This window comes from Enhydra lutris, unplaced genomic scaffold, assembly GCF_002288905.1.
Source record: "Enhydra lutris kenyoni isolate GAN:26980312 unplaced genomic scaffold, ASM228890v2 scaffoldscaffold10, whole genome shotgun sequence".
Lineage (NCBI taxonomy): Eukaryota > Metazoa > Chordata > Mammalia > Carnivora > Mustelidae > Enhydra > Enhydra lutris.
Genome location: NW_019154094.1, coordinates 23,131,728 through 23,156,026, shown reverse-complemented (window position 1 = coordinate 23,156,026; position 24,299 = coordinate 23,131,728). Strand labels below are relative to the sequence as shown.

At 46.3% G+C, this 24,299-nt stretch overlaps 2 protein-coding genes across 3 annotated transcripts in view; one reads left to right on the top strand and one right to left on the bottom strand.

The window, feature by feature from the left end:
• Positions 1-1,737, top strand: part of LOC111143960 (leucine rich repeats and immunoglobulin like domains 1) — a 109,590-nt gene extending 107,853 nt beyond the window's left edge. Inside the window, exon 19 of the mRNA XM_022497996.1 lies at positions 42-1,737. Within this exon, the coding sequence (XP_022353704.1) occupies positions 42-301 (260 nt within the window). The 3' untranslated portion in view covers positions 302-1,737. The remainder of the gene's footprint in view (positions 1-41) is intronic.
• A 791-nt stretch (positions 1,738-2,528) lies between these two features.
• The window catches only part of LOC111144291 (solute carrier family 25 member 26), a 127,273-nt gene continuing 105,502 nt past the window's right edge, over positions 2,529-24,299 (bottom strand). Inside the window, exons 7-10 of one of the 2 annotated variants that reach the window (XM_022498532.1) lie at positions 14,408-14,477; positions 8,042-8,106; positions 6,984-7,057; positions 2,693-2,873 (exon numbers count right to left, since the gene is read on the bottom strand). In XM_022498532.1, the coding sequence (XP_022354240.1) occupies positions 2,756-2,873; positions 6,984-7,057; positions 8,042-8,106; positions 14,408-14,477 (327 nt within the window). In that variant the 3' untranslated portion in view covers positions 2,693-2,755. Of the gene's footprint in view, positions 2,874-6,983; positions 7,058-8,041; positions 8,107-14,407; positions 14,478-24,299 lie in introns of both variants that reach the window. The other variant, XM_022498531.1, reaches the window with a different exon arrangement.

Here is a 24,299-nt window from a genome sequence, read left to right as displayed (position 1 = left end):
GGCCAGCCTGGAGCTCTGACGCGGCCCCTCCTTTCTCACAGGGGCCTCTCCGTGGACTTTGGCAAGGTTGTGTGAGCCGGACTCGAGAGACCTCCAGCCTCCCTCGACATTAACTCCGGGCAGTCCTGAGCTCTCTGAAGCCACCTCGGGCTTTCCTGACGTCCCCAGCGAAGGCCAGCACTTGCTTCTTTCCAACGGACACCTCCCCCAGGTGTGCGACGCCAGCCCCGAGTCCCCAGCGCTGACAGGACAGCCTCCAGGGAAGCGGGGCGCGCCCCTGCTCTTTCCACCGAAGATCTAGGCTTGGTCTACCTCAGCTCTTGTGTCCGTCTCTACAGGAAGGAGAGGTAGTAGGAGAGGCTGTAAGGAAGCTTGAGTTCAAGCGTCACTGATGTGTACAGAGTTTTTAAACTTCCATGTGGAGTGTCCGTGGTTTAAAGGACTTGCAGCTGAAGCCCAGAACCGCAAGAGGCTGTTGTGTACAAAAGCAGAAAAGTATTTGATACCCTTGTACATAAGAGTTTTCAGAGATTTCCTATATATTATATATCTTTTGCAGAGGCGATTTTAATCTTTAGTGCATGGTTAACAGAAAAAAAAAAACATACAATTTTGACAATATTTTTCGTATCAGGTTGCTGTTTAATTTTGGAACGGGGGGTGGGGAGGAGCTCTGGTGCCTTAATGCATGGATGGAATTTGTAGAAGCTAAAAACCACATTTGCTCCCAGGAGTGTCTGGAGGGCGGGGCGGAAGGGAAGTCCTGGGGTTTGCCTTGTACTCGCCGGGACAGCCCCCGAGGATGCGGCCCAGCCCGGGCCCTCCTTCGTGTGCATCGGCTTTCACTTCCCGTCAGCATCACTCACTGGGGATGCTCGCGCAGCTCGCCTCCCTGCGGTGTCCTGAGATGCCCGTGTCGCCCTGGACCTCTGCCCTCCAGGCTTTTGTGAGTTGGAGTTCCTTGCCAAGCAGAAGGGAGGGTTGTTGATCCACTGCAAGCCTTTGTTCCAAACAACGAAGCACTGCCTGCCTTCCCTGGGAAAAGCAGATGTGGTCGTCGGTCTCACTCGATTGTCCTTTAGAGGCTTATTTTACTAAGATAGAGGCTGCTGGTGTTGGTACCTGTGGATTTTTCAACAGTGATATTTTAGTTCAGCCAATAGAATTCATGTGACATTGACCATGGGGGAGAAAAAGGGTGGAGTCCCTCCTTTCCAGGGCTAGCTTCTCTCTGCTGAGGAGCCGGAGCGTGTCTGTCCACGTCCTTCCCTCACACAGACCCGGGCTGAGGCTGTAACAAATCGAGGCCCCTGGCCGGGGTATATTTGCACTTTCGAGACCTGTAGCTAACCATCTTGTGAGTGCCAATGTGTATTTCAGGAAAAATTACATTGAAAACAAGGTCCTTAAAAAATCTCAGAAAGCAAGTTCCTTTAGCCCAAAAGCTGAAGGTACAGACTGACAAAATGGTAAAATTGTACTCTCCAGTGTCCTCACTGTTCTAAAAGGTAAGCACATTTAGAATTGTGTTCTCAACAGTCAGCTGATTGTTACTTCCACAAAATATGTGAATTTGCTGCTTCTGAGAGGCAATGTGAAAGAGGAAGTATTACTTTTATGTACAAAGTTATTTATTTGTAGAAATTTTGGTACAATGTACATTGAAAAACATGTAAAATACTGAAGTGTCTAACAAACAGCATTGAAGTGTCTAAAATAAAGGTTCATTTATAAATGTTGATTGTGTGGCTGGGGGCATTCTTCTACCCACCGTTTCTCCCCCTTCCCTTCCAGAAACTCCCTTAAAATAAAATGCAGTTGTGCTGCCTGATTATGTTTTCCCAAAAAGGGGAAAATTTCTTCTCAGCAAAGCAAAATCCTATACTTCTTTGCTGCAGGGAAGATACACCGCCCCTAGATTCCTGAGATTTCTGAATTCTTCTAACACCTGGAGCATATTAGTCAAGCTCCGCAACAGTGACCTCCCCATTGCATTTCCAGTACTGCACAACAACCCTTCCCGACGGGGCACGAAGATGCTGTGCTCGGTCTCCCAGCCGGCCCCGGCCCCTCCTTTGGGTCTCACGTGGAGGAGCGTGGAGTGGGGCTCAGGTCCTCAGTGGGCCCACAGCCCCCTCCCACGCCGAAGCCAGCCAGTCCCACCGAGGCCCGAGCAGCAACTGCTTGCTTTCTCGCGCAAACCACGTGGGCTGCCGGACTTCTCTGTAAAATAATACAATCATGTTTTTTAGGGGAAATCTGGGGGTAATTAAGAACAGCAGCCTGGCTGCCCAGAAGAAGGCCTGCCTGCACCTGCAGGTCATTGTTTCTCAACAAAGCCCTAAGCTTCACCAGGGGGAGACACCCAGCCCGGGGCCCCACTTTCCCTCTGAGTCCCCTTCCTTCCTGCTCCTGGTCCAGCCCCACCGTCTCTGCCTCCCGCGCTCGGTCCGCCGGGGGGGGGGGGGGGGGGCGCAGGAAGTGCGAGACCAGCTACAGATCAAATGAAGGCTCCAAGCAGCCTGGACTGAGCATCGGCACGTGGCTTTATTCGGGGGGCGGAGGACAGGGTTGAGAGTACCGCTGTGGCCAGGGTTCCGTGTGAGCGTGCCAGCCAGACGACAGTGGGGAAGACACGTTCTCAAGGTCCCCAAGGTCCCCGTCTTCACACACTGGAGCCTGGGGCGGAGGACCACACGGCTGCTCCCGTGGCGTCCTTTTTCTTGAGAGCCGAGCAGGGGGCATCGTCCCTGCTTCAGGGCCTCTCTCTGCCGGCTTCCCACAGCAAGCTGCGGGTTTGCTCGTAAGCACCAAGAAAGATGAAACCTCCCAGGCTGATGGCTGCCATTCGAGGGAAGACACCTGCAAATAATCTGGGGAAGGAAAAAGGCAGGAGGAAAGATTCCTTTCAAATCAGTGTGTGAAAAAGGTTAAATTCCAACACCCACAGCTTGCTCAGCTCAGCACACCACGCTCATTAAACCCCGCACAGCACTTAGAGCATGCGCTTTTTCCTTCCAGAATGGCACTAAATTACATTCCCAAGTAGACTTGTTGAAGTCTGGGCCCAGCTGTTTGTTGGCTAACGTGGCTAAATACCAAACAGCTTACTCGTGAGCCTTGCAATTAAGTCGAGTAATTAGTCAAGAAAGACTAACTCTGTCCCCACAACAGGACTGCTGAAAACGTCCAGACCGCTTCTGTCTGTGGGAGAGGGTAAAATGGGCTCTGCTAAAGCAGTCCAGGGTCTGACTCCGGGGCGCGTGTGCCACCCCCCCAAGAAGGGAAGGCAGGCTCCAGGGCCAGAGGAGCTTTTCCCGACAGCTCTGCTGCTCCTCCCAGGACTTGGTTGCATTTTGTCCTTAGAGGCCCACAAATGTGATGTCACAACAGGAAAGCGAATCTCCATGCGCTCCTTGTCTTCTCCCCTGAGGAAGGACCAGAAAGGCCACAGTCTGGGGACAGCACCTCCTCGAAGGTGCAGTCCCCACACACCCCACAAGGCTGGTCGGAGGAGCGACTTCAGAAGAATCAAAGGCAAAGAAAAAGAACAGTATTACTGGGGACGCAGACTGGAGGTTCACTCGAAAAGCCAACCTGTGGCTGCGCACGGGTCTGTTCAGAGACGGTCCTCGCGGCACTGCCAGAACCAGCGCGACCGCACAGAACTGCCTCGTGGGCAGCCCACGGGGGCCGAGACACACACCTGCGTGGTGAGTTCTGCCACAACTCCCCGAGCTGGACGCGTGAGCACGGCAAGGAGGTGAGCATCTATTCCAACACCTCAACCTTCTCTGGAGGGCAAGACTAGAAACATTCCCTGTCTTTCTAGGACAACTGAGCCTTTTTACCAAGAGTATTTTGTAAACAGTAAAAATCAGGACGAGCGGGTTAGCAGTGAGGACACTTTAGATCCAGTCTAGGGAAGAAAAGTGAAAATGGCCAGGTTATGTGAAAAGGACATAACTTCTAAGAGGAAAAATAGCACAGTAAGCTCAACAGGGACAGGCCAAGGAAGCGGACAGAAGGGACCACCCCCGCCCACCCCCTTGTTTTTGTATGGCTGCCGGGACAGGTCACACACCTCCCCTGTGAGGAGCACTCAGCACTTCTGAGGAAGACGGACTTAGCATTAGGGGGCCCTTTTGTTAGGGAAGTAGGGATTTACATCATTAAAATACTTCAGATGAGAACCTCTTGTTCTTGTCCAGAAGTAACCATGAAAACTATACAAGGAGAAAAGTCGTTTAGCTCGGCATCATGCACCCTGTTTTTTGCAGGAGGTAGTAGGTGAGGACAGACACTCACCCATTACCGCTTGGAGGCCCCTGGGACCTTCTGGCCTGACACACAGCTGACCCTTCTTGGCCCTACCTGCACAGAGAAGGGTGCCAGGAGGGAGGTCAGCAGAAGACCACCTGTGCCATGAAAGCCAGCCAGCCTCCCTCCCATCCCAAGCAGACATTTCTGAAACCTGTGCCTTGGTTCAGCTTTTGCTGCCGATGAACTCCGCTGCTCCTGGCAGGGGCAGATGGAAGCAGTTTACGGTTTCACTAGATGACAACTGGATCTATTAACGTAATTACAGCCTTACGGCAGAGTCATTTGTGCAGTGGGAGCCCGGAGCAGAGGGGGCTGTGTTCTCCGGACCGCGGAGCACACGAGGGAACAAATGAGCAAACGGAGGGCACAGGGCCCAGTGGGGGTGCACACAGGCCCCGCGGTCCCCCCATGAAGGGCGTGGTCAAAGAACACACAAAGCCAGTTGAGGAACAGGACAAGGAGGAAAGTGCGTTGCAGGAGGCGCAGGCTTCCCCATCTGCTTCCCGGCTGCTGGGCTGAAAGGGCGTGTGGTGGTTCTGTTTTGGGGAAACCAGTTGGCTTGAGAGCACATATCCCAAGTAGGTGCCAGAACGTGGTCTTCCCCCGTGAGAACCAACATGCAGAGACCGCAGCGTCCCCACTCGCCCCGGAGAGGCCAGTGCCGTTTCCCTGCAGGGTGGGAAGTTGCAAGTGCAAGGCCACAGAACACTCCAGAGACGCACAAGGGGGCTCCAAGGCGGCAGAAGGGCCCGTGGGGGCTGTGTGGGAACCAGACAGAGAAGGCAGGCCGGGGCGCCCAGGAACAGTTTTACAACAGCGGCCCATGTTTGCACAGACTGTTTTGTTTTGTTTTGTTTGCGTTGAGTTACAATTGTGTTGTCAAATTATTTGGTGTCTCTTAGCCCCCTGTTAGTAGGAAGCTAGTGGAAACTAGCATTTCTCAATGACCGGTGTGGCCGCTTGGATACTCTGCTGAGGACCACACTGTGCATACTCGGGACAGCCCAGACTCGAGATGATAAGCCAAATTCCCAGTCACCTTTTCAGGGCTGACAGTGCGGACAGAGGAGCCCTGGGCATGTTTAGGTCGCCTGTCCTCTGCCTCTAACTCTGGTGTCGCCCAGTTACACCACACGGAGCACACAGCACAGTGGGGACCGGGGAGGATTTGGTCTCGATCCTGTCCTCACAGGAATTCCTTCTCCACAAGCTCTCGGAGGCCAGGCCCATCCTGCTGTACCCGCATCTGGCCGTCATCTCAAGCAAGGCCGATGCACTGCAGCCCACCCCGTCCCCACAGAGCTAAATCAAGAGTGGCGGTCTGACCGGTGCTTGCCATAAAACCTAATAGGAGCCGCAATGAAACAAAGAGGGCCGTAAAATTCAGCATTTTGACTTATCATCTAAAAAGGCTACTACACGCAACATCTCTGTGCAGCTCAAAACTATCTGAAACACTGAGAATCTTTTACCTGCTACTAAAAAGTGGCTTTAGAGCCTCTTTCTCTCACACCATTTCATTGTTCAAGGTGAAATTTGTGTCAAAACCAATGTGTCTGAGGCACAAGCAAGCAGACTCTCACTTACGCGGTATTGACTATAAGTGGCCCAGGGGCGCCCGCTCTGCCACTCCCTGCCTCGCTCCTGCTCAAGCGCTCCTTCCCGTTACACCCACTTCTTGTCTTGAAATCCTTAAGCCCGTCATCAGCGGGCATCAGTCCATCAGAGCTGGCCCATTCAACAAAACCACCCACCGGGACCCACTTTTCAATTGATCTGCCAGTTGGAAATTCCAGAGAATGGGGCCATTCTCCCGTGAAAACCTCACCTGGGTCCTCACCAAGAGGCCTCAAGTTGCCCAGTTATCTAGTGGCCAAAAGAAAGACCTGTCAAATGCACACAGCCCACCAGTCAGTCATCGCCACAGCCCCCGGGGAGAGGTGGTGGCACTGCCTCGCACAGCTGTCCCCACCAGCCACACCCTGCCACGACACTACCCCCTTCGCCACCCTCCAGGAGGCAACCACGGCTCTGCTCTCCCAGGAGAACCCCTGCTAGGTCATTCCAAAGCGCACACTGTTGTGTCGCGACCCATCCAGACCCCAAAACGGAGACGTGTACAGATGGTAAAAGCAACGTGAAAGCACGTTCGGCCAAGGAGGCATTTTCGGACACGGTGTTTGGAGTCTGGGGCACACAGCACAGTAGAGAGCGGGTTTCAAGTGAGGTGCCACACACAGGGGTGTGGCGAAAGTAACTGCTACTGATCATAGTGAGAAGTCTCCCCATCGACAAGTGCTTTCCTCCAAATGTCACCCTCGCTCGCTTGCATTCCTGCGTTCCGTAACTAGAATCCTGTTTGCTCAGAGCTGCTGCCTGGAATGTGGGGGGCGGGGGGGGGGGGGCGATGGTGGGCAGGCACATGGGTGTCCTCCAACATCCAGATGGACAAGGCTGGTGATCACGTGGCTAGACGATGCATCAACTTGGCCGTGCCCTAGCATCTCACACGGGCAATGTCAAATATGTTGGTGCAATGTAAATAGAGACCCAACCAGGACGATCGGAAGAAAGGAAAGGGTTTCATCCCGTTGAGGCTAAAGGCAGGAAGAGCCCATGGAGAGGCGGAAGGGGGGTTTCACCTTCCTGCATGTGCTTACCCTGACAGCCCATGTGTCCGCCAGACCCCGTGCAGCGCAGACAGTACGTTCCCACTAGCGGTGCTGGAACCAGCCTGTGTGACAGACAACAGACGAAGCCATTATCTTATGAAATTCCCCAGCTGATCCTCAGGGGGCGGCTCCCAACAGCCCTCTGCTCGGACAGTTGGAAACAGAGTGGGAGCTTCTCGGGAATCAGGACTCCTGGATCTGGATCACACCAGACCAGAAGCCCTTCCGTTCCCACCCACAGGTGAGCCCTGACGGACAGGAAGCTGCTCTCCTAGGTTCTCGCATCAAACTGGACGCAGAGCTCACCTCGGTAATTCACCAACTGCTGTCTCACGGGACAAAGACTGAAAGCAGAGTGACCGCATGGAGAAGAACAGGCACTGATCCGTCTATACGGTCCAAACTTGCCAAAGTAGCTAATAGACATGTTTAATAAAGAGCACTACGATCCATTTAACACAGGAGCGATTCTCTCGGGTTTGGCCTTGTCCACCCACGTAACAGAATCCCGCACTCACTGTCCCACTTTTCTCTAAGGGTAGGACGTTTTCTTCTCTATGGTCGTGCCCCAGATGTTATGCACATGGCATTCCATGACATCTTGGTCTAGCTTTTTCCGTAACAATTTTTCTTTTTAATGAAAAATGTTATTAAACTGTGACAACTGTCCTGATGGACCCAGTGAAGGCCAAACGCGGTGTGAGTTCGGCGCCTCTAGCCCACCTGCTGCACAGCAGGAAACGAGGCAACTCTGAGTCTCATGTCTGTCGGCCGTGAACATAGAGCAACCTGGAACATGGCATCACAGCCGAGGCCCTCCAGCAGCCCTGCTGGCTTATGCGAGGCCAGGGAGCATGATTTCGGGAAGGCGGGGTGCCGCACAGATGCCGCTCACGGGGACAACGGTGGGCACCCCTCACCAACGGCCGTGTCCAGCCGGGCGCAGCAGGCTCACACCGCAGTCGCGTGCTCGCAATACGCACGAGCCCTGGGGGGAGCACGGACAAGCTGTGTCTGCGTGATCTAAGTGTTAGATTAACACTTACCTTGGCCAACATGATTCTTGTTTTTGCCACATCCAGAGGCGTGGTGACCGCAGCTGCAAATCCACCTGCGCATAGAAGACGACCCGACAGGTAAAGGAGGGATTATTTACGGTATTACACAGTCTTTTATTTTCTCATTCCTCCTAAGTCTGCTGAGATCACTCCCTTATCATTACATCCACTGGCCTGACTCAAGGAGAGGGCGGGCGCACACGTGCGAAACCCACATGCCCCGTGGCTCTCATAGTGATGGTGAAAGAGATGACAGGATAATGCTTTACATACTCAAGCGGGGAAAAAGGCCCCATAATTTATCTTGCTCTTTTGTGGAGCAACAGACCTGTGTGTGTGCACGTGGTTGTGCGTCTGTGTTCAGACACACACTGTCCGTAGGAGAGGCTCGCTGCTCCCAGTGACTCTCAGAGGCCCATGGCTTCCGGGGACACTGTTTTTGACCCAGACTCCAAAATGCTGCTCTTTTTTCTGGTCTGAGATAAAATGAGCAAACAGAAATATGCATACTGCTGCAGGGACTTTCAGTATTAACAGCTCAATTCTTTTAAAAGGGCAAAGTTTTCTGTCTTTGCAGGCTTCAGAGAACAGGCCAGGCCGAATAATGACATTTCTAGGCCCCCCTCTGCATCCTGATTCCACAGGCACTTTGCCCACAGCTTCCTTCCCACCTTCTCTTCCACGGAATACCATGACTGCCAAACTGATATTTAGAAAATCCACACATTGTAATATCCATACCTACGGACAGAGGAATTCGAGGACTTTTTTTAAATAGAAACCGCAGTATATGTTGTCGACATTTTATTTAGTGTGATACAAAGATGTATTTTAAACCCCAAGAGGCCCTGAGGAGATAGAAATAATAAACCCGAAAGGGCTTTCTCAAGACTCGGCTTCCGTGAGCTGGGCTGCAGTTTCACAGGGGGCTGAACACAACACTTGTACGAAGGATGCTCCAGAAATAGCACGTCTCCCCCTTAAGTCTGTGGTGTGTGAAGGTCATCTGCTCTCTGCCAACTATCTTTCTAAACATGTTGCTGAAATAAGATCCTCACGCTGAACTCTGGCAGCAGGCATGAGTGACTTTTTGAAAGATGTACCCATTTAACGCTTTTATGCCCCATTTCTGGTGACTCACAAAGGACACACCCCTTAGGGCTACAGATTATCAATGACATGAGCCCCATTTGCTTTAGCCACTTTTGTCCTAAGAACATGTGAAACATTTTCCTCCAGATTCAGAAGCTGCCTGAAATTTAGGTACTTACTCAACTTCAGGCAATGAATCTGTACTATCCCACCCCAAACTCCCCACCCCAAATCTGATAGTGTTCGGCTTTGTGTCCTTCACTAGGTGCAAGGGTTTGCAGGGCCCAGCCCAGAAGAACTCTGGAAGAGTCAGAAAGATCAAGCCTTAAATCCCATGCTTAAATACAGTACTTCTTCTCTAGGTAAAGCACCCTACGAGACACGTACTTCTGTAACGGCTACCCCATGCAACCGGCAGGGGAAACTGAGCCTCAGTGAGGTTACAGAACTCACAGACGGTTTTAGCGCAGAGCTGAGACGTGAACTTCCCTGACTCCAGACCATGAGCGCATGGTCATTGAGGCCTCAGGTTTCTTCATCTGTAAAAAGCAGGGAAGAGTATGACACAGGCACTAAGTAAGTCTGTGCCAAGTGTCTAGGGTGGTACCTGGCTCTTTCCTGCAAGGGCAGAGATGAAGTGTGATTTTCCTTCACGGCTCTAGCCCAGTGCACACAGCAGACACTCAAAAATGCTTGCCAGGAGCCTGGAACAAGCATCTGTAGTTTTTACAAACCCGAGGTTTTAACTCGTCCTCTAAAAGAGAGGAGAAAGGGGAAGCTCGGAGTGGATATTTGGGCTTACTCTGTAGCCGGCAGGTGGGACTGCAGCAGGCACCGGGGTATCTTGTGTGCTTACGGCACACGAGACTTACGGCATCTTGTGTACGTGGGATTACTCCACACGGCAGACAACTTGCTCAGGGCCACACAGTATGGAGCTGCCACTCAATGTCACGAGCATCTTAGCTCCAAAAGTAGTGCTCCTTGACCACATGCTAACTGGTATGTGGTAAGACATACAATGTGCCTGATTGTTAAAACTCAGAAGTGCATACACCATTATCCTATTTGAAAATGTTCACAAGCTGGGGGGTCTCGGTGGCTCCGTTGGTTAAGCGTCTACTTTCTGCTCAGGTCATGATCTCAGAATCCTGGGATCAAGCGGGGAGCCTGCTTCTGCCTCTCCCTCTGCCCCTCCCCCCAACTTCTCTCTCTCAAATAAAAACCTTTAAGAAAAAAAGAAAAGAAAATGCTCATGAACTTTCCTAAACCAACTCTGAAGACTTACAAGTTGGTGAAGACATCCCTGGTCTCCTGACTACTCAGGCTTTCCTCACTTACCTATGTTGAAAAGTATGTGTCTTCTCGTAAACATGGGTACGGTGCACCTGACGTGTCTTGGTCCCTAGCAATAGTGCACCTGTCCCTTACTGCCAATGTGCTCTTACAGACTGCCACTTCATATGGGTAATATGAAGAAAATCCAAGACAAAAACAAATACACTTAAATAGGTTCCAATTTTACTATGATGGTAGCTGCATTTTATGAAAGTTATCAATAAATCAATTTTAACGTCTTCAAATGTCAAGAACTGCTTTACTACCCAGCCCTCACCATGCTTTTTTTTTTTTTTTTTCTCACCATGCTTTTTATGAGGCTGCAAAGAAGGGCCTATGAAGATCATGTAATATGGGTTACAGTGGGGAGGGGGCTGGGGACCTGCGCTTTTGGTTAAAATGCAGTGATTTTCTGCATTTTACTTAAGCAAACTGTAAGCTGCTGGTAATAAATACGAGGAACATGCTAACATATGAGACAGGATATAATTATTCAGTGCAACTGTAGGCTGCCTATGTGCTCGCATGGCGTCACAACCGAAGCAATTTTCTACAGGTTCCACAGACGGAGGCTCTCACAGAATGTCAGGCCAACTGCTTTCAGAGACCAGGTTCAGGGGAAACTGGGAGCTTACAATAAAATGACATATCACATGTCCATAGGGAACAAATGCGGGTTCGTGACCCCCCAAAGGGGCCACCTTCCTACAACAAGTCTGGAGCTGTCGCACCCCAGCATGCGCCTCGGGGGTGTCATCTCCAAACCAGCGGACAGACACACGGGGCTACAACAACAGGGTCTTTGTGCGTGTTTCGAGGTTGTGCCAGGCCTTCTCAATTGCTACCCAGATAAATCCTTCACCCTATTCTGAAATTTTTTTCTCTCCTTTTTATTAAAAAAAAAAAAAAAACAAAAAAAAAACCAAAAACTCATTTTTTGAGTGTGAGAGCGCATGTGCCCAAGCGCAGGGGATGGTGGGGAGCAGGAGAGGGAGAAAATCTTTAAGCAGACTCCCCACAGAGCACGGAGCCCGATGAGGGGCTCTATCTCATGACTCATGAGATCATGACCTGAGTTGAAACCAAGAGTCGGATGTTTAACCGACCGAGCCACCCAGGTGCCCCATATTCTGGAATTTCAAGCCATGAAAATTATCTCTTTTTCTGTCCCTCCCACTCTTTCAGTCCTGCTCCTTCTTAGAAAATGTAAGCAGATGTTAATTATGAGAAACTGACCAAAGAAGACTAGAATATTCTGCACATATCACTATAGTAGCAAATGTCATAATTACTTAGGTTGAATTGTAGATTTATATTTAAAAATTAACTTGTAGTGAGAAAGTTGGCAAAGTCATTCCCCCCCCCCCTTGTTTAACCTCTGACCAGAAGCCAAGGGAATTTCTGAGCATGACGAGCCATCAACACCTCCAATCTCAGGGGACATTTTTGGATATTTGTGCCAAGTAGTTTATAAAACAAGCATGGGCACAGAAAAGTGCCAAAGATAGCACAGAAAATGGTTCATCCATGATGATTTAACTATTTTAAAACTGGAAAAGTGCACAAGGATGAACAATCTGATTTCTGATAGGAGGGCGAGTCTTGTCACTGCCTTTGTGGCTAAGTGAGGCTGGAGAAGCCGGGCGGTGGGGGGAGGCCCTGACAGGCCTGGGAGGGCGGCCGGGGGCAGGAGCCGTTCCTCCACGAGGTGGAAGGCGCAGCAGCACCACAGACTCCCACCGGCTACCACTTTTTCACAAGTTGGGGATATTTTTAAATGATATTTTAAAGGTTTTAGAATAGTTTTAAATCAACATAGGTTTTCAAATCGTAACTATATGCCTCACGATCAACCTACCAACTGAAATTTTAAAACAAAAGGGATATAAACAAAAATATACCTGTTTTCTCTCTTGCTAAGTACATGTGGATCTACATGCAATGGATTTTCGCAGACGCTGATGAACTGCTTCACTGACCAGAACCTCAACTGAAGAAATACGGTAGCGCGCACGGAGGCGTTTCTAACTCTCCATGCTACTGGAGGTCATTACGGACACTCTATCAATAGGTTACTCTCTCAGTGCAACTGTGAATAGGAATCAGTGCGATGACAGCTTTTTGTTTTCTGGGCACTGGTTGTTGCTACTGCAGCAGAAATCATACCTCTCATCGGGCAGTTCGGTGTCACGGGGTACAAGGACTAATACACACCCCACCCCACTGATGCCCGCAGTGGTCCCCGCTCCGGCAGGGAGGGGCGCGTCTATGTTACAGGTAAGGAAACCAGTGCTCAGGAAGGCCCCCAAGTCTCATTCCTTAGCTGGGGGCACAGCTGAGATGGGACAACTCTGTGAGTCCAGCAGGCGGGCCCCCACTGGGTCCGTGGCTCTGGGCCAGCCCCTGACTGTGCCACCCTGCGGCTTCCAGCAGTCCCTGGAGCAAGCGCGCGTCGGCTGCGCACCCTGGACCAGCCCCAGGGAGCCTACCGCACGATGGATCGCCGGTGGAAATCTCTCTTTCCCTGCTTCTAATCTAAGTGCTTATTACAAAGCATTATTCAGAAAAAGACACTGTAGCAAATGCACATTTCCTTCATAGAAACAATGCTTGTAAGCAAATCTTTGAATTAGCTACACTTCAGCAAGGGACCAGAGAATACATACTTCTTGCTTCATTCCCAGGGAAGTTTTATGGTATTGGTAAATTTACAAAGTGCCCTTCCTTATCCAGGGTGACTAAATTTCCATAATGCTCACTTTGTCCCCTGGAGAGAGTAAAAAAAAAAAAAAAAAAAAAAAAATCACACATTTCTCTTAAGGACTGGGGAGTAAAGACTCTTGACCTCTGGAAAGTGACTCAAGACCACCTACTCGCTGAACACAGCTAATGACGAAGTGTCATGTGGAAACAATTACTCATCATAATCAGTCTGAGCGGGCTTCATGTCTAGAGGCAAGATCCTTTTTGATTATCAATTCTACAAGTCGAATGGGTCCAACTATTAATAAAGAATCCTATAAAATACATGTTTTCTGTTCTCCTCATCACTACAGCCAAAAAAACCAATCCACCAACCATGAGACAAACTGGAAAAGAATTATTTTCTAATAAAGTTGACATCCTAAAACTACCTATTTACTGGTGGCTACACATCGAAATTAGCAGTTTATGGTTTCTGGCAAATCTCCATTTCAATTTATTTCAACTATAATTCTAACTTACCTTTATTTGCAACTGCAAAATGCACTTCTCTCTTTGACTGCTAAAACTAGCACTTACCTAATTTTTTAAAGCACCTGAGTTCTTTTTACAGCCTCACTGGAAACTGCACACGACTTAGTGATGAGTAACACAGTATTGCATATTGTCACTTTGCTCTTGGTTTAATGTCTAGAAAATGCCCAGATGCTTCAATCTGCACCTTTCCTCCCCAGACCCTGTTGAGCTGTTGGTAAGTCTGCTGAGCAGCCTCGCTGTCCTGACAGCAGTTAATCGGCGGCGCTGTCAAACGTGTCACACAAACTGTGAGTCACTGCCTTCTGCAAAAATCACTGAAACCCCCAAAGCAGGGCTCCGGGCAGACAGCTGCACAGTGAGCCCCGCACCCACGGCAGGTCTCTGCCCACAGAGGGCTTTACAAATCATCTTTAAGATAATCCAAGCGCCTGAGTGAAGGCTTTAATAAAGATAAAAAGAAAAAGAAAAATTTGTCAAAAACAAATTGGTTGTCTTTCAAACAGACACCTTTTAAGCATTCGGGGTTTTTTTCCCCCTAAGACACACTCTCGTCTCAAACAACTAGTGGAACTCTCTTCATCTAAACAATCTGGAATTTCTAAAGAATGTTGTTTTTGCATAGTTAATATTTTCACATTTTTCTCCCCCCTTTGGTCTTTCCCAGTATAATATAATCCTTTGCACCTGCAAAAGCTCCACAGACTGCTGACTGCCAACAATCCACCACATGATCCTGCCTCCAGGACCACAGGGCCTGCGTTTAAGGAGAAAGAAAAATACAAGTTATTAAATATTTGAATTTATCGGAACCTCCTGTGGGTTAGCTCTGGGGATGGGAACTTAAGTGAGAAGCTATTTTGGTGACATTCCTCACTGATGACATAAGTGATTTTCCCAAGGACTTGACTGCATTCTAAAATAAGTCAAAGAAACAAGGGTGACAGCTATATTCAAGGGCTCGAAGGAAACAATTTTCAGGAAATACGTAGGATATACACACACTTGTGCCTATGTGTACAAATCAAGATACAACTCTAAGACAATGTAACATTTTAAATATTTCCCATATATTTCTGAACATATAAGTAACGCAATTCCCAAGTTAGTCCAAAGCAGTGTTGGCCACATTCCTCAGTTTTTTTTTTTTGGTTTTTTTTTAGTATTTACCCATATTATACATGTTTGAAAGATGCTGATTCTGTTACATAAGTCTGGGTTTAAAATTTGTCAAAACACTTTTTTGCCCTGTTCACGACATAAGTTGAGGATTATACAAATCGATCCCCATCAAGTTGCAAACTGGGCAAAAAGATGGCAGAGACATGGTGCCTTGCTCACCAAGAGCGGATGAACCAGCAGAAGACAAAACACAGTGACACCAGATGGTGAACCGAGCTCCGAGTCAGGCAGTGGTCTAGTCTCTGAACACGTGCTATAATACCCAATCCTCACAACAACCCTAAAAGTTGGGCCCTGTTATTACCCACCGTTTACCCAGGCTTTCTAACAGCAGAGCTTGCCCTCCAGTTTTTTTGGTTTTATTTTATTGAGGTGTAAGTATGTGTCCAACTGTGTCCAATGAACTACACATATTTAAAGTATGCAGCTTGTTAAATCTGGACACATGCCCATGAAATCATGGCCATAATTAACATAGTGAACCCATCCATCAGCCCAAGCATCCTTCTCTGTCCTTTCTCTTTCCTGCCCTTCCTCGTCGCACCCTAACTCATCTGATCTGTCGCTTGAGTTTGATTTTTCCAGAATTTTATGTAAGGCAAGTGGACATTATTTTTTTAAACCTGGGTTCTTTCCTTCAGAATTCTCGTAAGATTCCATGTCGCCATCTACACTGATACTTCATCCCTGTTTAACGGTGAAGCAGTACTCCATTGTATGGAGAGATCATCATGTGTTTAGGTCTCTGCCTATTGAAGCGCATTTGGGAATTTCTCCAGTTGCTGGCTATTACCAAAAAAGCTATTACGACCATCTACATATATGTCTTTATAGAGACACATGCCTTCATTTTTCTTGGGGAAATCCCTAGGAGTGAAACAGCTGGATCTCATGGTAAGAACATGTTTAACTTGTTAAGAAACTACAAAAGCATTTTCCAAATTGGCTCTACCATTTCACATTCTGACCAGTTCCAGTTTCTCCACATCCTTCCCAACAGTATTATTGGGATTTTAAAATTTTAACCATTCTAACAGGTGTGTAGTAATATGTCACTGCGGGTTTTTTTTTTAAGATTTTATTTATTTGACGAACAGAGATCACAAGTAGGCAGAGAGGCAGGCAGAGAGAGAGGGGGAAGCAGGCTCCCTGCTGAACAGAGAGCCCGATGCGGGGCTCCATCCCAGGACCCCGGAATCATGGCCTGAGATGAAGGCAGAGGCTTCAACCCACTGAGCCACCCAGGAGCCCTGATGTCACTGAGGTTTTAATTCATGTTTTCTTAAAGACTGATGCTGACCTTCTTTTAAGGTACATTTATGCCATCCCTGTATCATCTTCCTTTTTTTTTTTAAATTAGGGTTCACACCCAGAGTGGAGCCCAATGCGGGCCTTGAACTCACAATGTGGGCCTTGACCCTGAGGGTCAAGACCTGAGCTGAGATCAAGAGTCAGATGCTTAACCAACCAGGTGCTGCTCCCTAGATCACCTTTAGTGAAGTGTCCGTTCAAATGTTTTGAACATTTTTTTGAATTTTTTTCAGTTACTGAGTTTGAGAGTTGTTTATATATTCTGAATACAAGTCATTTGCAAATATTTTCTCCTAGACCATGCCTTCTCATTCTCTTAACAGTGTCTATAAAAGGATAGAAATATTTTATTTTGATGAAGTTCAAATTATTTACGGATCTCACTTTGGTGACTCATCTAAGAAATCTTTGTCTAACTCAGGCCTTAATGCACCCGTGTTTTCTTCTAGAAATGTTTGGTTTTTAGGTTTTACATTTAGATCTACCACTCATTTTGAGACTGTCCTTCCCGCATTTTATAACTTGGCTCCTTTGTCATAAATTAATGAACTGTATAACTTCTAAACTCTCCTTTCTGTTCCACTGATCTATGTGTCTGTTTTAATGCCAATACCCTATTGTTTTAACTACTACAGCTTTATAATTTAGTCTGAAATGAGAGAACAACTTTTTAAGTCCAACACCTAACTAAGCAAATCAGACATATAACAATGCGTGTTCTCTGAGGTCTCCCAACACCTCCTTCCACCTCACTGATGAGAATGATTACTCAAAAAGCATATTTATTAAATTCACTAGACTAAGAGTGCAGCTGCCAAATAGATTTTTGTGAACATCTCAGGAATGGAGAGATGATAAAAAAATTACACAAAGCCTTCCGGAGACAGTCTTGCCACGAGTGTCACACTACTGGCATCCTTTCAGTGAATGTTTAAATGTTTGCAAACATCTCTGTGCTTTTGCAGAAAGCATCATTGTCTGCGTAGCTTATACAAGCACTGGTGACAGCATAAGAAACCAAACAGGAGACCATCATCTTTTTATACTTTTGAGATGGAAAAATGTATATTCTATCGGGCTATACAGCCAGTTCTATAACACCATTACTCACTTCAGTGACTTTTTAGAAAAGGAATGTGAAGCCTCCACTGGACTTTCAGTAATCACTGAAGGCCATCTTCCGTTAATCTATGGATATCTTTGAGCGCTCCAAAGAGCGGAGGTTTACTTGAAACAGACTTAAATACTAATGATTATGCTGAGTTTATAAGCAATAATAGAGAACTACTAACATGTCAATTACACGTCATACAGGAGGGGGGAAAATCAAAGATGTTATGCAATTCATCAATTCAATATTTACCTACTGGGTATCAGGCACTTTTCTTTTCTTTTCTTTTTTTTTTTGTTTAAGGTTTAAGTAGACTTTATTGTTACAGGAGCGCCCTACTGAGCAGGGCCTCATAAACCAATATACGTGGTCCCAGGATGTCACCATTGAGAAATGGAAAGGTCACGATTGAGGAAGAGGTCACTGTAACTGAAGGACATGATCCGGCCAAGAATAAAGCAGACATGATCAGGAGAGGCCACGGGTGGTCAGGTCACAGGGTGAAGGACAGGACTGCCCCTTTCACTCCCGTTTCTTGTAGCTCTCCAGATGCGACAGGACCCAACCCATTGGCAGGAGGCGACACAGGAAGCAGGCGGTGAGCCCAACAGCGACATCCATGGTCCCGAGCTCCTCCCATGGCGGCTTGGAATGCATCTGGGCACACTGCACTGGGAGCCTCCGGGTGAGACCCGTCAGGCCCCTCAGCAGCTGCACGGAATGACCGCAGGCAATTTTTTCAAGGGGAAAAAGAACAGCCGTCCCTAGGTCTAGTATTTGACAGGGACACAGAGTGGGCAGAAAAGGGTGTAACAGAGGGAGGGGAGGTGATGGAGAAGGTTTCACGTAAGTGCCTGCTCTAATCTACGAGGGAAAAAAATTGGTGGGGGGGGGGCACCTAATCAAAATGCTCGGACGGCTGAAGACACAGTTTAAAAACAGAATCTCCATAGACAAGCGTAACTTTCCACTATCAACCTGGCCAGAATAATTTCGTCTAAAAATACATAAAGAGATCATTTCATATTTGAGAAGAAATCTCTAGAGCCAAAAGGTTTGGAATCAAGTCAGAAACTTCAGGAGCAAACACAGCATCAGAGAACGTAACAGCAAGCACAATAAACACTTCTCTACAACCTACGTGGATTCTACGCACTAAACACTGCACACACATTAACTCACACAACCCCATCTACAATCTTCTGAGCTACGTGCCGTTTTACCTTCATTTTATAGTCGGGAGGTTAAGGCTCAGAGAAGTTAAGCAACTTGCTGAGTTGTAACGGGCAGGCAGCAGAACTGAAACGTGTCTGAGACAACGTGGTACGAAGTATACAAACTCGAGGACTTGGATCTACGTTTATAGTTGTGGCATAGCAAAGAGAGCAGCGTTTGTAAGACACCTTACTTCCACATACATACCAGAAGTTCTTCTGGAATGATAGTAAGATATCCAAGTGAACGAACAAACTGGGTCACTGCCCCAAAACCACCTGCTTTAAATAACAGGACTGTAATTTTTTTTTAACGAGGAATTATCTAAATAGAAAAACTGGAAAGTAAGCCAAGCTAAAAAAAAAAAAAATAAAAAAAAAAAAGATGTTATTTACAAACATTTCACTTGGGAGCTACTTTAAAATTCCTTAAACACCACCGTGGATAACAGTAAGAACCTAACTGGTAAAAAGTACTGTATGTGAATTATGAAAGTACTATGAAGTGACGATTTGCTTATATGTGTGTAGGGACCAGAGGATTGAGATCAACTGAAAAAAAAAAACTGGTTGGGAAGACAGGAAAGGTTACTCACGGAGAGAGTAAATGTTATTGTGACTTTTCAATAATCTAAGAGTAGTATTTTTTTTAAGATAATAAAGTATTTTTTAAGATAAATTCTGCAAAATGGAAAAAAAAACACAGTGCAGGCAACACTGTGAGTGATTACTAGTATTAATTATCACTTGCTAAGTACCTAGCATGTTCCAGGCATTATGTTAAAGATTTTACATTTCCATTTTGGAAAATGTGTATTATCCACAAAGAAAGGAGTGGGGGCAGTGCTAAATAATGTTAAGTGACTTGCCTAAGGTCACAGAGATAGTAAGTGGGTGAGCTGAAGCTGGTTGGTGCCCCCCCAAAGCCACGGGTCTTGTAGACAGAATAATATATGAGCGACATTGTAAGAATTCCTCATTACTGTACACAGCTTGACTTCAGTAAACTACATTACAATATATAAGTGATTAAAGAAAATATTTGGATGTCCGTACAAGTTGTTTAAATCATCTGGGTTTGTAATGAACAATATTTTTAAGGACCTACCTGAACACCAAAACATCTTAAATTGCTGTAATTTCTCAATCTAAGTAAGTATTTCCGCTTCCGTTCAAAGTCTATGGTTTCTGCACAGGCAGACAGAGGACTAGGGAGTGTGGGGACAAGGGAGAGAAAGCACGAATGTGAAGAACCACAGTGCTGGGGGCCTGAATTCTTCTGATGGAGATTGTGCACCAAAATAAGTAAGGAAAAAAAAAGCGGATCCCTATACTTTACCTATATTGATTTATTTATCCCAGTTCAGGGTCCTAATTCCTTTCTTTTTCAGATAAAAAATGAAATTTTCAGATGAATCCCTACACACACACTTGCTAATATCTCAGGTCAATGAGAAATTTCAAGTAGAAGTAATCAGACAGGCAGGTATGTTCCTAATTCTGCTTCTGCATCTTCTTGTCTTTTGATTAGGAATGTCAGGTAAGTGACAACAGGCAAGGACATTCACAGTAAAGCTGAAAGATTCTAGATGTGAACAAAAGCGAAGCATCTACTATGCTCACCATCTTATCCTCACAGCTGCCTGGGGTCTGGTGCACAGCTTACTTTCTACAACTTTTCTTAAGTTACCATACCATCGCTTGATTAGAAAATATTTCTAAGAGCCTTACAGAAAAGTCACAAAAATAATAGAGCTCCCATATACCCTTCACCCAGCTTCCCCTAATGTTGACATCTTATGTGACCATAGTACCATGATCAATACAGCAGACTAAAATAGAAAATATTACTAAAATAAGCCCGATAGGATTTCATCATTTATACTGTCTAAAGGTACCCAACTTTTAACAACGGCTTTTTAAAAATTAACATTATTTCTATCATTCAGTAGGATATTATAAGGAATCCAGAATACCTAGTGGTATCACTACAAAACAATCAGATTATCTTCATTTCCTGTCAGTCCTCACTCAGGGCTCAAGGCCGACTGAGGAAGAACAGCATGATGTAATCTAGTTCCCACCCCCTCAACCCCTACTTAACCCCCAGTATAATAATAATCAATTTAAAGGATAGAAAGCAAACACCAGGCCCAATACTGAAATGGCTGCAAGTCCACGCTTGGGTCAGGTGTTTTCTATTAAAGTATAGCATGAAGACAAGGCTTTTTCACTTCAAAAGATCCACCCAAATGTACAGTATTGTCCTGTGAATGAGTAACAAATTGAAAATAAGTGTTTTGGCTTTACTGTAGGAAAACTCAGTTTGGGACTTCAGCTGTTGTATTCAAAAGTAGTTATGTAGCTTCCAATTTTGCAAGATTATGAAACTTTCTTTACCAAATGCTTTCTGTGGTACAAGGATAGGAATGTGAACAGAATCATCTACTGAATTCCAAATTAATAACAGGAGATGATAATTTACTTAAGACATGAGAAGAGATAATCCTCTGTGTAGGCCTTAGTGCCGTCAGTCTACCACCAGAACTTTCTAACGCAGGAGAGACACTCAAATGCTCTCCAGACAGTAGCTGACGGAGCTGCTGTGTAGCTTTTGCACAAGCACTTGAATAAACGAAGCAACCGCTGCTTAAAGTGTTGTTTTTCAATTAAATGAATCATCTCTCTGTGCAGTACTCGTATACTAACATGTCTTAAAGAGAGATTTCCAAAGCAAAGTTTTGAACCAAAAAAATGGACAGAACGAAGACTTTAGTTAAGCTTTCCCTTCTGCCAGACCATGGCTCTAGTAATATCAGCAAGTGGCTAAGAGGCTAGAATGGGTTCCTCCTACAGAACTAGTTTTCATAACGGCAGGTGGCTTTCCCTACCTGACAATCAGCGATCATTTACATACACAGGCTAATGGTAGTTATAACGGCAGCTGGATTGAAAGCATTCTGAGATGTGTCAAAAGCACGAACTTTGTGTGGGTTGATATGTTGTGTGCCTAAGCTGTGGTTCGTTGAGATGTTAAGATACCTGCCTTCTTGATGAGTCAGGTGGTGAAGATATTAAGAATTTGTAAGAAAGGGGTGCCAGGGTGGCTCAGTCAGTTACAAGTCTTCCTGTAGCTCAGGTCATGATCTCAGGGTCCTGGGACTGAACCCCACGTCGGGCTCCCTGCTCAGCAGGAGTCTGCTTCTCCCTTTTCCTTTGCCCCTCCCCAAGCCTGGGCACACTCTCTCTCACTTTCTTGCTCTCAAATATATAAAATCTTTAAGAATTTGTAAGAAGGGGGGCATCTGGGTGGCCTGGTTGTTAAGCATCTGCCTTCGGCTCAGGTCATGATCCTGGGGTCCTGGGACTGAGTTCTACATCGGGCTCCCTGCTCAGTGGGGAGCCTGCTTCTCCCTCTCCAGCTCCCCCTGCTTGTCTTCCCTCTCTCTGACTCTATCAGAAAAATAAATAAAATCTTAAAAAAAAAAAAAAAAAAGAATTTGTAAGGAAGTCTTTAATAAATGTGCTGATAGTTAAAGGGAAAGAAATTTCATTTATTATTTTTTAAAGATTTATTTACTTAGGAGAGAGAGACAAGAGCATGGCAGGAGGGGGAGAGGGAGAGAGAGAATCTCAAGCAGACTCCAAGCTGAGTGCAGAGCCTAACGTGGGGCTGGATCTCACGATCCTGAGGTCACGACCCCAGCCAAAACCTAGAGTAGGACGCTCAAGTGACTGAACCATCCAGGCACCCCTCATTTATGATTCTTGATCAAAAGCAAGATGGGCTCAAATGTTAAGTTGCTTAGTAATATTTAGGATTTATAGATAAAAAGTATTATTTTGGGGGTAATATGGCTAAATTTTACTAGAGGAATTTTTATTCTGATTGGGCATTCTTTGAGCTTTCTGGATCTGTGGTTGGATGCCTTTTATTAGCTTTGGGTAGGGACAAAAAGTCCCATTTTGTTAACATATCTAAATGTATCACTAATAGTTAAAACAAATTACTGCAACTCATGCTCATGATATAGACTGGGAGTCAACAAAAAAAGTTATGCTTATTTTTAATTATTCTGCCTGCAAAGGCATATTTGGCTGGCTATATTTAAGTACAGAACAACTGTTTTAAAAGATTTTTATGGTTAAAATGAAAGAATTGAAGGACTGCACCGATAAGTCCCATTTATCTGGGAACAAATCCCCTGGCAAGCCTCTATCCTTAACACCACCAGAAAAATATAAATCACAATGAGTCACTGCTTTCATTAACTTTCAAACGTTGTCTCATCTCAGCCCTAATTCTCTAGGATAGGGAGCTCACCACCTTCATCTCCATAATCCCAGAGGGCCATGCACAATTCCTCATACAAAGAAGGTGGGCAAGGATTTGGTACCTCGCTGAGGACCTACAATGGTAAGCAGTGTCTGATAACTGCACCGCGTGTAAGGAACAGGGGAGGATGAGAACTGGGCAAACATAACCCCAAATTTTCGTTCTTGGCTCAGCAGAAAACAATTTAAACCAGGAATAGCAAGTAGGTTGCACCTCTGTAACTCAGTGAGGTAGACAGGCTTTCTGGCAAGCTGTGCTAAGTGGTTCCAAGGTTCTGTTTAGGTTCAGCTGGATGGAGGGCTCCGATCAACTGTGGACGTCTGCTGAGACGGAGCGGCTGGAGCAGCGGCCACGCCAGCCCAGGGCAGCGTCAACCCAGACAGACTAAACAAGCACCAAAAATGCTCACAAATAACCAGAAAGCAAGTCTAAAAAAAACAAAAACAAAAACAAAGCTAACTCCTTTTTTCCCATTTTTCAGAGGAGGTTACATGTGAATCTAGAGATGGGTCCTTTGAAGTCAAATACTGCCAAAGTTTTCTCTCTCGAAAGGAACTGGAATCATTATAGGCATTTTTTGAAGTGCTTCTGAATATATATCTATGTCTGATAATTTGATTACACTAAAGTCTGGCCAACTCCCCTCTTTTCTCACACTGTCTCAGCCAAAAAAAGTCAATATGACTCATCACAGTCATCTTCTATCTGATCCTATTTATCTCACAAACTTGCCTAAGTAGGAGATAAATGTAGTAAAGTCAAAAAAATAAAAGAGGGGACGCCTGGGTGGCTCAGTGGGTTAAGCCTCTGCCTTCGGCTCAGGTCATGATCTCAGGATCCTGGGATCGAGCCCCGCATCGAGCTCTCTGCTCAGCAGGGAGCCTGCTTCTCCCTCTCTGCCTGCCTCTCTGCCTACTTGTGATCTCTCTCTCTCTGTTTCAAATAAATAAATAAAATCTTTAAAAAAAAAGAGAGAGAGAGAAAGAAAGAAAGAAAAGAAAAGAGGAATCCTGGTATGCTTTTTATTGTTTTTGACAGAGGGTCCTGACCCCCTCCCCTTTAAGCCGTGGCACTGGTGAGGCAGGGTTAAACCTGACCTTCAGTAACGGAACCTGCATGGAATGTGCTGGGCCTTGTCATCACTGCGGCTTCTCAACTGCAGGTACCGAGGATGATGGGCACCCGAGTGCACAAGCTGAACGAGGGTTGGGGGAGGAACCCAGAGTTCCAGAAGCTGCACCCTTTCTGCCACCCTCTCAGGGCCCTGGCTACAGAGGACGCTTGTCCTCCTTAAGTTTTCCATGATGTCTCCTTACGAGGTTTTCCATGATGTCACTACCTGCCTTGGACAAACTACACAAAACAAGAACTTTCTAAACATTTTGCTTAAGATTGAATCCCACTTCAAAGGAGAAGGAATTTTTT